General features: G+C 50.0%; 1 protein-coding gene and 1 non-coding gene across 4 annotated transcripts; both read left to right on the top strand.

The window, feature by feature from the left end:
* Positions 1-4,009: 4,009 nt before the first annotated feature.
* LOC138388801 (U6 spliceosomal RNA) lies at positions 4,010-4,113 on the top strand. The gene has a single exon (XR_011234288.1). It is a non-coding gene; the product is annotated as a U6 spliceosomal RNA (small nuclear RNA).
* Positions 4,114-9,737: 5,624 nt separating this feature from the next.
* On the top strand, positions 9,738-13,520 carry EDF1 (endothelial differentiation related factor 1). Of its 3 annotated transcripts, none has more exons than XM_069474830.1 (5): positions 9,738-9,922; positions 11,605-11,656; positions 12,004-12,101; positions 12,528-12,621; positions 13,289-13,520. In XM_069474830.1, the coding sequence occupies exons 1-5, from the start codon at positions 9,845-9,847 to the stop codon at positions 13,348-13,350; spliced, it is 384 nt and encodes a 127-aa protein (XP_069330931.1). In that variant the 5' UTR covers positions 9,738-9,844; the 3' UTR covers positions 13,351-13,520. The 3 variants fall into 3 exon arrangements, with proteins under 3 accessions (XP_069330931.1, XP_069330930.1, XP_069330929.1); XM_069474829.1 differs by having other exon boundaries at positions 12,004-12,110; XM_069474828.1 differs by having other exon boundaries at positions 9,742-9,922; positions 12,004-12,164.
* Positions 13,521-13,598: the final 78 nt, after the last annotated feature.

Below are 13,598 nucleotides of genomic sequence, written 5' to 3'. Positions count from 1 at the left end.
AGGCTGGGAGGCTGAGGCAAGAGGATTGCCTGAGCCCAGGAGTTGGAGGCTGCACTGAGCTATAATGACGCCACTGCACTCCAGCCTCGGTGACAGAACGAGATCTGGAAAAAAAAAATTAAATAAAACTGCCATTACATTAATGTGCTTTTCCAAAAACAAGACGGGAGGGGTACTTATACCAATATATCAGATTTTGACATTAATGAATAACAATATCATAGTCCAGTTTCTGGTTTTGAGTTTTCATGTCTGCAATTTGACAGCTTTGTCAAGTTGGTCTTTTTCTTGTACTGTTTTAATAGAAACTCTAGCCATGTTTGCTCATCTGTTTTTCTTCATTGTTGAAGAAAAAGTGCTCAAAGAGCACTTTTTATTAACCTGAATTTTGAAAATTTTCTTTCACTTAAAACCACAGACACACAGTTATGAGGAACCTTCAACAGAAGATGCAACATCAGAGACTTATAACCTGTTTCATGGTACATTCCAGAAACTGATTCTGTCTTTGTTTCTTTGAAGCTGATCCTACTGGCCTTCAGAGGTCTCTGCAGTCGAAAAAATTGTAAATTCAAATGAAAACTCCACGTGGCCATGTGGACTGACGATGGAAATCACTCAGCTGTGGCTAACGTCGCACTTTGCTGTTGAAATGGAGGAGCACAAAGTCCCCCCAGGGCTGGAAGTACACACTGCACCCAAATTCCAGGGACTTCCTCTAGAAACACAGCACGCAGCTGGTTTCCATGTAGAATACGAAGTTGTGTCATGCAGAGCTTAGCTCTACGTCAAAACTCAGCAGTCACTGCAGCAACTGTGTAGCACTTAATCCAACAAAATTATGTAGGATTCCTGGCACACAGGAATAATGTTAGAAAACAAATGAACTTTTAGTGAATTTTGTTACTTAACATCTGCTCTTTGGGTTTTCCCTCCAATTTGCGGGAGGAGGTGAGGTTGGAGAGAGATGCGCTGCGTTGGCGCTGTGCACGTGGAGAGGCCTGGGCACCTGTGCCGGCTGGGCTGCCCAGAGGGGCTGAACACTCCAGGACTGTCCAGGACTGTCCAGGACTCTGTGTGAGGAGCAGCTGGGCCCCCAGAGCCCCTCCCCAGCTAGCACAGCAATGTGACTTTCCCATTCTCCTACAGCAGGCCGGAGGTGACAAACCTTGGGGCTCTCTGGCCTAAGGGACACCAGGCTTAGTCCTTCCCCAGTGGCTCCCATGAGGCCAGCAGCCAGGCTAAGCAGGACACGGTGGGGAGCCCGCATGTTGCTCTTTGGGACACCAGAAGAAACAGCCCCGTCCCACCCAATCGCCCCACTGGGGAACTAACATTGGAAAATCCTGCCAGGCCCAGAAGGCTGCCAGCTGCAAGGGACAGACAGCCAAGCACCCTCAGACACTCGGAGAAAAGACAGAGCCCCATACTGAGGGAGGAGGGCGGCGGGCACAGAGACCAGAAGAACATGTGAAAAGAACTAAATTAGTCATCTCAGAGGAAAAAGCATTCGTGAAACAGAATGCTGTAAAATTCAGTACTATAAAAGGAATACGTAAACTAAGAGAGAGCACTTAGAAATTAAAAATGTGATATTAAAACGTAGATAAAAGGGTTATACATTGAGGAAACTCCCAAAATTAGAACAGAAAGAAAAGGAGTTTAAAAATAGAAAAGAGGCCGGGCGTGTTGGCTCACACCTGTAGTGCCAGCACAATGGGAGGCTGAGGCGGGAGGATCGCTTGAGCCCAGGAGTTTGAGGTTGCTGTGAGCCATGATGGTACCAGGGCAACAAAGCAAGACCCTGTCTCAAAAAAAAAAAAAAAAAGAAGAAAAGAAAAGAAAACATTAGAGTTTCATCCAGGAATCCTAAAATCTTAGTAAGAGGAATTCTAGAAAGTGGGAATAAATGCTAATGGGTGTCTTTGTTTCGTGCTGCTACCACAGAATACCTGGGACTGGGTAATTAATAAAGAACAGAGCTCTATTTCTCACAGTTCTGTAGGCTGAGACGTTTGACAATTAGGTGCCAGCAGGTTTGGAGTCTGATGAGGGCCTGATCTTTGTTTCCGATATGGCGCCTTAGATGTGGCATCCTCTGGAGGAGGAGCGTCATTCTCACACAGGCAGAAGGGCGGGAGAGCCAAGACGGGGCGGGGTGGGAAGGGAGGGAGAGAAAGGAGGCCAAACTCCCTGTCTGCCAACCAGCCCACTCCCGAGATAATGGCATCCATCCATTCTGTCCTCAGGACCTGACTGCTTCTCACCGGGCACCACCTCAGCACTGCTGCTTTGGGGATTAAGTTTCCCACACACGCTTTTGGGAGGACACCTTCCAACCATAGCAAAGGGGAAAGAAGTAACTAGCACAAGGAAATATCCCCTAAATGGCATTATTTTCCAAATTTAGAGGGCTGAGAATGCTAAGCAGTGGACGGGACTAAGCAACACCAGTCTCTCGCCATGAAATTAAAGAACGATGACCATAAATAAAAGGTCCTGAAAGTGTCCAGATGGGGTGGCCACAAGGTCCCACAAAGGTCACATATAAAGGATGGCCGACCACAAAGACATGAGACAATCCACAGTGATAATAGCAACCAGAACACAATGGGATGTGCCCTTGAAGTTATAAGAGAAAACCATTTCCAACCTACAAGTACTCTTGAGCACAGAGTCCTGATAACTTTAAGATCAATGGACTAAAAATTTCCAGAAATCTAATAAACTTCAATTTCATGAAATTGCTAATCAGACAAAATTAATTACATGAAATTAAGTAATTGATGATGAAGATAATGTTTTATGACTTTTATTTAAAACATTGGCCCTTAAATGCTTTGTGTTCTAGATTTAAGAAAAATTTCTCTCATAAGCTATCTATAGTTTCAACAATTTGGTGAAGTATACTTTGTGAACAGAGATGGAAGCATTTGCTTTTACTCCCTTCCTGATTCCTCCAGAATCAGAAATGACTTATGAGTATTCTTTTTTTTTTTTTTTTTTTCCCAGAGATAGGGTCTCACTCTGTTGCCCAGACTGCTGTGCAGTCACAGCTCAGGGTCAGCTCAAACTCCTGGCCTCAAGTGATCCTCCTGCCTCAGCCTCCCAAAGCGTTGGGACTTCAGGTGTGAACTACCACACCCAGGCCTTGTGCTTTGTTATTTTTTTGATTAAAAGTCTCCCCTGCCCCCACTTTTTTTGGTCTCAAATGAGTTTAGGGTTAAACTTTTTTTATTAGTAAATACATTTTATTTGTATTATTTTTTCATTTGTTTATATTTTTAAATTTTTTTTTATTTCAGCACATTATGGGGGTACAAATGTTTAGGTTACATATGTTGCCTTTGCCCCACCCAAGTCAGAGCTTCAAGCATGTCCATCCCCCAGACAGTGCACACCACACCCATTAGGTGTGAATATACCCATCCCCGCCTACCTCTCCCACCTGCCCCACACTCAGTGAACGTCACTACTACACGTGCACCTACGTGTCAGTCAGTTAAACCAATGTGATGGTGAGTACATGTGGTGCTTGTTTCTCCATTCTGGTGACACTTCACTTAGTAGAATGGGCTCCAGCTCTATCCAGGATAATACAAGAGGTGCTAGACCACCATTGTTTTTTTTTTTTTTTGGACACAAGAGTCTCACTCTGTCACCCCAGGTAAAGTGCAGTGGTGTCATCATAGCTCACTGCAGCCTCAAACTCCTGGGCTCAAACAATCCTGCTTCAGTCGCCCAAGTAGCTGGACTACAGTTGTCACTACCATGCCTGGCTAATTTTTATCTTTTGTAGAGACAGGGTTTTTATGCATTGGCCAGGCTGGTCTCTAACTCCTGGCCTCAAGTGACCCTCCCGTCTTGGCCTCCCAAAGTGCTGGGATTACAGACATGAGCCACCACGATGGACTAAGACTTCTGTTTTTAAAGTCTTGGATGGAATGCCATAAGCAGTGAGGTCTGTCTCAACACTAGTAGGAAAGTCAGAAGATTCAAAGTAGGCAGGGTGCTCGCTTCTGCAGCACATATACTAAAATTGGAACGATACAAAGATTAGCATGGCCCCTGTGCAAGGATGACACGCAAATTCATGAAGCGTTCCATATTTTATATACATAACCTAAACATTTGTACCCCGGTAATATGCTGAAATTTGAAAAAATTAAAAAACAAAGTAAGCAGGAAAAAAATATATGAACAGAGAACTTAGAAGACTCTACATCTTAACTCTGTAGCTGCAGCTTTCTCAAATAATGACCACCTGAGCCCATTGGGTGTGTCAATTTTCCTTGATAAAATTTTGCTCATCAGTTTAAAAATGTACATAAGAATGGGCCACGTTAGCCAGCTGGAATCCCAGAAAACCTGGCATGCCTTAACGTTTGAGAATTCCATTCTGTTCCTTATTGATCTTCCAAGAGCAAAGAAAATCCTATAAATCCTGTCAGGGAATGTCAGTTTAAACCACTGTTTAAGATGGTGGTGACCAACCTACCCTAGTGGCTTTTAATTGGCCATCCTGTACCCACCATTTAGAATGTTCATTTTTGCTCTTGGAAAATGTTCAGAAAAAAGGCAAGAGACAAGAGTTAAACCAAATCAAAAGAGACCAGGGTAAGGGTGTTCACTAAAATTTTAATCTAAGCAGGCTGGGTGTGGTGGCTCACACCTGTAATCTTAGCAAAGTGGGAGGATCCCTTGAACCACGAGACCAGCCTGAGCAATAGCAAAACCCCATCTCTGTAAGAAATTAAAAAATTAGTGGGGGCCGGGCGCGGTGGCTCACGCTTGTAATCCTAGCACTCTGGGAGGCTGAGGCGGGTGGATCGTTTGAGCTCTGGAGTTCGAGACCAGCCTGAGCAAGAGCGAGACCCCGTCTCTACTAAAAATAGAAAGAAATTATATGGACAGCTAAAAACATATATAGAAAAAATTAGCCGGGCATGGTGGGCATGCCTGTAGTCCCAGCTACTCGGGAGGCTGAGGCAGGAGGATCGCTTGAGCCCAGGAGTTTGAGGTTGCTGTGAGCTAGGCTGACGCCACGGCACTGTAGCCCAGGCAACACAGTGAGACTCTGTCTAAAAAAAAAAAAAGAAAAAAAAAAGAAAAGAAAAGAAAAGAATTCTAAATAGTAAGTCCTCTGTAAGAAGCATTTTAGATGAAGTTGCAGACCAAGAAACATTTGACAAGATGAAATTCTGGAAAATCCACTTTTACTCATGACAAAGTACCACTCACCATAAACAACCATAAAATTGGTGTTACCATTCACCATAAACAACCATAAAATTGGACAAAATACAGGAAGTGACTGTTTTCAGCCGGTGGGAAACAGGCAGCGTAAGACTGAGAATCCGAGAGAAGGGAAACACATGAGGTTGACCCACATTCTCTCTGGCTTTCTGCTTGGGAACAATTTCTTAACCTCGTCACAGAGAGGTGGACACCAGGCAAACGTGGCAGTCCTGCTGGAGTGAGCAGATGGAAGTCAGAGTTCAGGGCAGCATGAGCAGCTGGAATTGGCAGAATGGAACAGCAGAGAGGAGGGAGCTGCACAGCAGGGTCCAGAAATCTCTTACGGGTCCTCAGCTGAGTGAGTGACTGCGCAGAAGAGGGCAAGACCCCGCGCAGTCTGGCGTAGAGCAGCTGCTGCAGAACTGAGGGGCTGAAGACACCAGAGGCTGACAGCACTGAGACGCTGGAAGTCTTCCTTACCCATATCAGAGTCTCGTTCACACCCAGGTATTCAGCTGAGTCTCCAGAAAAGTTGAGAACAAGGGCCAAGACCTAGATTAAGACCTACTCTGGAGCTGCCCAAACAAGGCTCAAACCAAGTCTCGGCAGGATCAAGGAGAGCCATCAGTGTACGCACTGCCTGCCAGAATAAACGCAAAACTCCACAAAGACAGACACTGTAATCCAGACTCCATACAACGTGACTTCCATGGTGTCCGGCACAAATTTACTGGACATGCAGAGAAGCAGGAACCAAGTCCTGTAACCAAGGAGCACAGCAATCAATAGAAAAGACCCTGTGCTAACCCAGATGTTGGATTTAGAAGATGAAGACTTTAACGCACTGGTTATAAATATGTTCCTTAAAATATAGCTTAACTTACAAACAAATGGGGAATCTCAACAGAGAAGTGGAAACCACTGAAAAGAATCAAATGGAAATCATATTACTGAAAAGTATAAAAAGTACAATATCTAAAATGAAAACTTCTTTGTTTGGGCTTAACATATTGGAGATGGTGGATAAAAAGATCAGTAATCCTGAAGAAAGAACCACAGAAAGTATACAGTCTGAAGATGAAGAGAATAAAGATTGAGAAAAAGAACTACGGGACATACCAAGTGGAATTATGTATATTAATTGGAGTCCCAGAAGGAAAAAAAGAGGGGGACAGAAAAATAAAAGTATTTAAATACCAGTGAAACTTTGCCGATGTACAAGATCTAAGATCAGTGAACCCAAGCAGGACAGACACAGAGGAAAGTACACTTGGGCACACAACAGGAACACTGAAGATCATGGGGAAATCTTGGAAGTAGCCAGGGGACATGTCACACCACCTGCAGGGGACCAGGGAGATACTCGCTGACTTCTCACTGGGAACGATGGAAGTCAGAAGGCAACTGGACAACATGTATAAATACTATGTCCTTCAAGAGCAGGGTAAAATAGAGACACTTGCAGTTAAATGAAAGATGAAACCATTTATTTACAGCAGACGGTACTATAAAACACTAAGGAAAATTGTTAATTAAGGCTGAAAGGAAATGACACCAGAGGAACTCAGATTTACAGATGGAAGTGAATAGACATTTTTGTTGTTGTTGTTTTCCAGAAAGCTTTAGAATTTTCTTTTTTTTTTTTTTTTTTGAGACAGAGTCTCACTCTGTTGCCCAGGCTAGAGTGCCATGGCATCAGCCTACCTCACAGCAACCTCAAACTCCTGGGCTCAAGCAATCCTACTGCTTCAGCCTCCTGAGTAGCTGGGACTACAGGCATGTGGCACTATGCCTGGCTAATTTTATATATATATATATATATATATATATTTTTTTTTTTTTAGTTGTCCAGCTAGTTTCTTTCTATTTTTTTAGTAGAGACGGGGCCTCGCTCTTGCTCAGGCTGGTCTCAAACTCCTGAGCTCAAACAATCTGCCCGCCTCAGCCTCCCAGAGTGCTAGGATGACAGGCGTGAGCCACCACGCCTGGCCAGCTTTGGAATTTTCTTTTCTCCATCTATGAAGGTAAATGAGTAACTCTGGAAGACATCTTATCTTAAACAATGTAGATAGAGGAGTCCTCACTATAACAGTGGTGTGGCATCTCCAGTGATACGAACTGCCCACTGCTCCTTCCAAAGCCGGTTGTCTACACCAGCTGCTGTGGCTTCACCTCCAAGGCTGCTCTCCTCTGGGCCCTGGATAAATGGGAAGAATCCCAGAGCCAGGAAGGGGTGTGCACAGATGACACTAGAGAGGGAATGAGCGGGTGGTGAAGGCAGCCTCACAGAGACACTTGTATCCATCCACACCTTGGCGGCAAGGAGTGCGAAGGACAGGGCAGCGGGCATCTTTGTGTCATCAGGCGTGGACTCCTGAAGGCCAGACAGGATGATGGCTGTCCCGGTGGTGGACACCTACAGAGGACAGTTAGGTCTAGACGTCCCTTCTCCCAGTGGATGCCAACTAGAGCAGTTACACTGCGAAGCTGGCTCAGCTTCATGTGCAGGGTGTTCCCGCCACAGCTCTGGGAGGGGCCTCCAATGGGTTCCCGAGGTTGGTGCTGTTACAGCGGCCAAGTAGGACACTTCACCTGCAATCTGCTACGACCGCTGCCCCTTTCCAGGCAGATCCGCCTTCCCCACACGCTCCCTGGCGTCCAGTGCCACTGGAGTGGCTGCAGGCATTTTTGGCACGTGACTAAGGGGAACTTAAGTTGAGGTGCACTTAGTCAGGGTTCATGGGATACCTTCAGGCACTCCAGTCATGTGCCTGCCGGCTGTCCGGGGACAGGAATGTCTTCCAAGGCTGCGAGTACTTACCTACACACTGCACAGACTTGCAGCAGCGCTACAGCGAGCTCATCCATTTGAAGCCTGGAAACCTTGTTTTCCCCAAACCAATGTCAATACCATTAGATACAGATTTGTTCAAGCACACCAGAGAAATGTCTGAATCATCTTTCTCTTTTTTCTGTAAAACAATTCTGCAAAATTGTGATGAGGCGATCAAAGAGAATGCAGCCAGAAATGGTAAGCAAAAACATTAACCAGCTGCATCAGTTAATTCATATAATTGTTATTTTTCTGAATATTGTGATGCTTGTGGCATTGATGTTTAATTTTTTTTTCTCTTTTTAGTTTATGTTTCATGCTAAGTCTGCCAGAGACTATGTTTTTTAAAAACTTGCAACTAAGCCAGGCGCACGCCCGTAGTTACAGCTACTCGGGGGCTGAGGTGGGAGGCTCCCTTGAGCCCAGGAGGGAGTCCAGCCTGAGTAACATAGTGAGACCCTGTCTCTAAAGAGAAAAAAAAACTAGGCTGGGCGCGGTGGCTCACACCTGTAATCCTAGCACTCTGGGAGGCCGAGGCGGGTGGATCGCTCAAGGTCAGGAGTTCGAGACCAGCCTGAGCAAGAGCGAGACCCCGTCTCTACTAAAAATAGAAAGAAATTATCTGGCTAACTAAAATATATATAGAAAAAATTAGCCGGGCATGGTGGCGCATGCCTGTAGTGCCAGCTACTCGGGAGACTGAGGCAGTAGGATCGCTTAAGCTCAGATGTTTGAGGTTGCTGTGAGCTAGGCTGACGCCACGGCACTCACTCTAGCCTGGGCAACAAAGCGAGACTCTGTCTCAAAAAAAAAACAGAGGAAAAAAAACTAAAAAAAAGTTTTAAATAAAAAATTATAACATCGATTACTTTTCCCTTTATAAAAATTATTGTAAAATAACTGTAAACTACATTACAGAATTATTGTAAAATAATATGTCTTATACATTATACAAAATATATTATGCAAAACATTCATTTTTGTAACTAATTGTTTTCATAATTTTGCAGCATTTTTCTTAAAGAGAGCCCCCCTCCGAATTGTCTATGTTTCAGGCCCCACAAAACCTGCACTTGCCTCTGTCCCCAACATTCTTGCATCATACGAGCACAGCTCCTGAGAAACAGAACTTTTCAAATTTTACGCAGGGCGGCAAAAGGGCAGGAAACAGAACCTAAGTCGAAGCGCAGGGAAACCGAACAGGCGGCCTCCAGCTGCCGCTCCGGATCGCTTCGCCCACGTGGCCGGGCCGCCACCCGGGAAAGGCAGGCGTGGGGCAGCCGCGAGTCAGGTGCGGCTGCGGCCCCCTCGGCGCGCCCGGAGACCACAGGGGCCCGCGGGGCCGGGACGCCGGACCCAGGCTCCCCGTGCCCACTTTCCTCCCGTGGCCCCCAGTGCGCCCCCGCTGCCTGGGCTCCCTTCCCCGCGGACCCCAGACCGCCCTCCCACCAGGGCGGCCCTCCCCGCCAGCTTTGCCCCCGACATGCGCCCTCCAGCGGCGGTGACTCTCCCGGCGGCCCGGGCCCCAACGTCTCCCGCCGCACGACGCCCGCGCGCGGCCCCGTCGTTTCCTCAGACGAGCCGGACACGGATTGGTCCCGGGCTGCGGGAAGTGCCCGCCCCCCGAGTCGCTGGCCAATGGGAGCCGGAGGCGGGGCCGCGGCGCAAGCGCCGGAAGCGGGGAGGCGACGAGGGGACGTCGCGTCACTGCGCCGGGTCTCGAGCAGCTGCTGCGGAGCCGCCGGACGGACCGCCGCCCCCGCCCGCCGCGCCATGGCCGAGAGCGACTGGGACACCGTGACGGTGCTGCGCAAGAAGGGCCCCACAGCTGCCCAGGCCAAATCCAAGCAGGTGCCTCGCCGCGGGGCGGCCGGGCTGGTCGCTGGGCCGGGGCCAGGGCAAGGCTGGGGGCTGGCGGGAGGACGGTGGTCGAAGGCTGGGGCGGGGCAGGGGGTTGCGGCTCGGAGCGGGGGTGGAGTCCCGTCAGGGGACAGAGACAGGGCCGGGGACTGGGGTTAGGGTGCGGGGGGCCGAAGTGGGCCGGGGGCGGGAGTTCAGGAGGAAGAGGGGGCAGGGAACGGGCGGGGTCGGGGGACGGGGTGACGGACAGCGACAAGGGTCAGGAGACTGGGGCGGGCTTAGGGGTTGGGGGCCAGTGTGAGGGCGAAGGCCAGTGGATGGGAGGGGTGATGGGGCAGGGGACAGGGCGAGGCTGGACCTGGGACTGGGCTGGAACCAGGGAAGATGGGGTCAGGGAAGGGACTGGGACGGGGCGGGGATTGTTGGTGGAGTCAGGTGGCAGGATGGGGCAGGAGGTGGGACCCAGAGGCGGGGACAGGGACAGGGACAGGGGCGGGACTGGGCCGGAGGGGCCAGTGGGTGGACAGCAGTTAAGAGGCAGGGTGGGAGACGGGGAGGGCACAGAGCTGGGTGACCAGAGGGGGGTTGGGGACAGGGAGTGCCTGTCCCTGGTCTGGCGTGGCCTAGAGACTCCGTGCGGATGGATCCTGCTTCCCCCCAGTTGCAAGGGTAGAAGGGCATGCTCTGAGCACTGTTCAGGTGCAGGGAGTTGCTAGTGTGGCTGACCCACCCTCAGGGCAGCTGTGCCTCAGATGTAATGTGGGGAGTGCTGTTCAGTCACTGCCCCTGCCTGGTTTGTACCCTCAGGATGGCACCGAGTGCCAGTCAGGCCAGGACAAGCTGGGGTCCTGGCAGTCCTGGTGTCGGACATGTATTGACCTGTTCTGGGCTTACCAGTTGCATGGTCAAGACCAAATTCACTTGCCCTTTTCTTTTAAAGGAAATTTAGTAGCCACAAGTTAGGAGTCGTGAACAGTTTTGTAGAAAGCATCTTGGAACATATCACACTTAGAATGTCCTGCAAGTCGCTCCCATGGGCTGTTAGAAGCATCAACAAATACATTAGATTAATAATCAGTGACTATAGATCAAACAGCATGATTGTTATTGGCAGTGTTTCCAGCGGGAATGCAGGTTTCCATGAGATGTGTCATCTCTGTTTTATTAGGAGCCAGATTCGGGGAGGAAGGCCACACTAGGCCAACACTTGGTGTTCCTTTCTGCTTCTGCAGGAGAGTCTAGCAGAGAAGTCAATGTGTTTCAAATATGATTTCTAGAAAGAATCCGTTAGAGCTTGCCAGTAATCTGGGTTACTTGGGAAGATAGCTTGGGGCCAGGAGTTAAAGACCAGCCAGGCCAACATAGTGAGGTCCTGTCTCTAAAAAAAAAAAAAAAAAGAAGAAGAAGAAGAATCCAGTAGATTGTTTTTCTCAACAGCAAACGAAGTGATCTGTTTTTGTTTTTTTAGCAGCAGTTTATTGTGAGTTTCCAGGATATTCGATTTAGAGGGTTTTGTAGAATGAGCTTGGATTATTAAACTCAGCATTGTATTCAGTCCTTCAAAACCACTGGTCATTAGCAACATGCTAATTGGCTAACGGCAGCCTAAATTTGTGTGTGCTAGACACTGGCAAAGCTACTTTTGATCAAAAAAACATTTTCCAATTTTCTAGGCCATCTTAGCGGCCCAGAGACGAGGAGAAGATGTGGAGACTTCCAAGAAATGTAGGTACCCATGTTTCCACCGGGGATACGTGTCAGGACTCAGGGACTGTGTACCGCTGGCGCCAGCTAGGAAGTGTCTGGGGTTTTCTCAGAGCAGCTCTGGTTGGTGTGAGGGCAGCAGGGACTGTTGCCTTCTGCCCACTTCCCATAACTGAGAGAAAACTCTGGAATTCCAGGTTTGTAGGGCTGAATTTGGGGCAGAATTGGGGTCCCTGGGGGCAAGGGCAAACTGAAGGCCTCAAAGTCGCCAGGTAGTGGAGCCCACTCTCTGGGTCTGGTTTCCATTGTGAAATCGTTCTTGCTTGGGTTAGTTCTGGACCCTCTCCTCTGCTCTCGCCTCACTCCAGGGGCTGCCGGCCAGAACAAACAGCACTCGATCACCAAGAACACAGCCAAGCTGGACCGGGAGACAGAGGAGCTGCACCATGACAGGGTGACCCTCGAAGTGGGCAAAGTCATCCAACAGGGTCGGCAGAGCAAGGGGCTCACACAGAAGGACCTGGCCACGGTGAGGCGCGACAGCTCTCCCTTCTCCCGGGACTGTGGCATAGGCAGGCGGTGGCTGGCGTGTAGCCAGCACCTGGAGGGTGGGCGCCACCACCTGTGACTTTGGGGGCTTCAGTTTGCCCTTGCCCCCAGGGGCCCCAAAGCCTGGGGCAGCCAGGTCAGACCAGCTGTACCGTCCTCAGAGGAGAGACGGCCACACGCGGGTGCAGGCCCCACAGCCTCTGAGCGCTGCTCTCTGTCCGGGCTGGGGGGACAGTGGCCCAGACCTGCTCTCCTGGAAGGTGGCTGCCCCGTGTGTGTCTCACTTCAGTTTTCCAACGTGTCCTTACTGAACTGATGTGTATAAAGCACATCTTCTCTTTAGAAAATCAACGAAAAGCCACAAGTGATCGCAGACTATGAGAGTGGACGGGCTATTCCTAATAACCAGGTTCTGGGCAAAATCGAGAGAGCCATTGGTGAGTGTCTTGGCAGGGTGGCCGCCCCTCTCCTGGGTGGGGCCGGTGAGAACAGGGCTCAGGAGGGCTGACGTGACCCCGGGGGCGCCCTGTTCTCTGAAGCCACTGGGACTTTCCCCGAGAGCTGTGCCGCTCCAGGCAGTGCGGGCTGTTGGGACAATGGCGGGGACTCCGGAGTGGTGTCTCTGTCCCTCCCGGGTGCAGATTCCCTCCGCCCCCTGCTGCTGGCCAGCCTAGCCTGGGAACAGCGCGCGTCAGTGGCCCCCACTGACTGCTCTGCCCACATGCCACATCCTGCTGTCTCACTGCCCCTGGTGTCAGCGTGGGCGGAAGGGGGTCCTCACAGGGGACTAGTGCCCCTGGGAAGAGGTGTTCGTTCCCTACCACCTGAGATTGTCAGACTCACCCTCTTCTCAAAATTAGATGTGAAACTGGGCATGTTGGGTGCTGAAAGCCCGGGGTGGGGGGTGACAGTGGTGCCCTCCCCCCCGACTCCCTCCCTGGGCAGATGTGGGGGCAGCTCGACACCCGGAGGGAGCTTGTGCTCAGGGTAGATGGGCTCCTTCTGCCCCTCGAGGCAGCTGGGCAGGGATACCCTGGCGCTGCCCTGTCCCTCGACACTGCAGCGGGGAGCAGCGGTGGTCAGTGGGCCGACGGCTCGTTTCAGGCCTCAAGCTCCGGGGCAAGGACATTGGAAAGCCCATCGAGAAGGGGCCCCGGGCGAAGTGAGCACAAAGCCTCGAAATCAGCGTGTTCCGGCTGATCTCGTCTGGCTGGTTCCCCTCGACCAGCAGCACCAACGTGCGTCTCCTCCCGTGGCTGAGCGGAACGCGGGGTCAGGCTTGCGGGCCCCTCCCCAACCTACACCTGCTGTCAAACTAAGAAAACCTTGCAAAGTGCTTGCTTTTCCTGACTTTTTTTTCCTCCTTGCTTCCCATCCCTCCGATGGAGGCGCAGAGCGTGGCCTTCCTCTCCCA

This window comes from Eulemur rufifrons, chromosome 7 (assembly GCF_041146395.1).
Source record: "Eulemur rufifrons isolate Redbay chromosome 7, OSU_ERuf_1, whole genome shotgun sequence".
Lineage (NCBI taxonomy): Eukaryota > Metazoa > Chordata > Mammalia > Primates > Lemuridae > Eulemur > Eulemur rufifrons.
This window is presented reverse-complemented; position numbering and strand designations above follow the sequence as displayed.

Coding starts and splice junctions, on each gene's coding strand:
- EDF1 (XM_069474828.1), top strand. CDS start 9,845: ATGGCCGAGAGCGACTGGGACACCGTGACGGTGCTGCGCAAGAAGGGC. Junction 9,923..11,604: donor CCCAGGCCAAATCCAAGCAG/GTGCCTCGCCGC, acceptor CCAATTTTCTAG/GCCATCTTAGCGGCCCAGAG. Junction 12,622..13,288: donor CAAAATCGAGAGAGCCATTG/GTGAGTGTCTTG, acceptor GGCTCGTTTCAG/GCCTCAAGCTCCGGGGCAAG.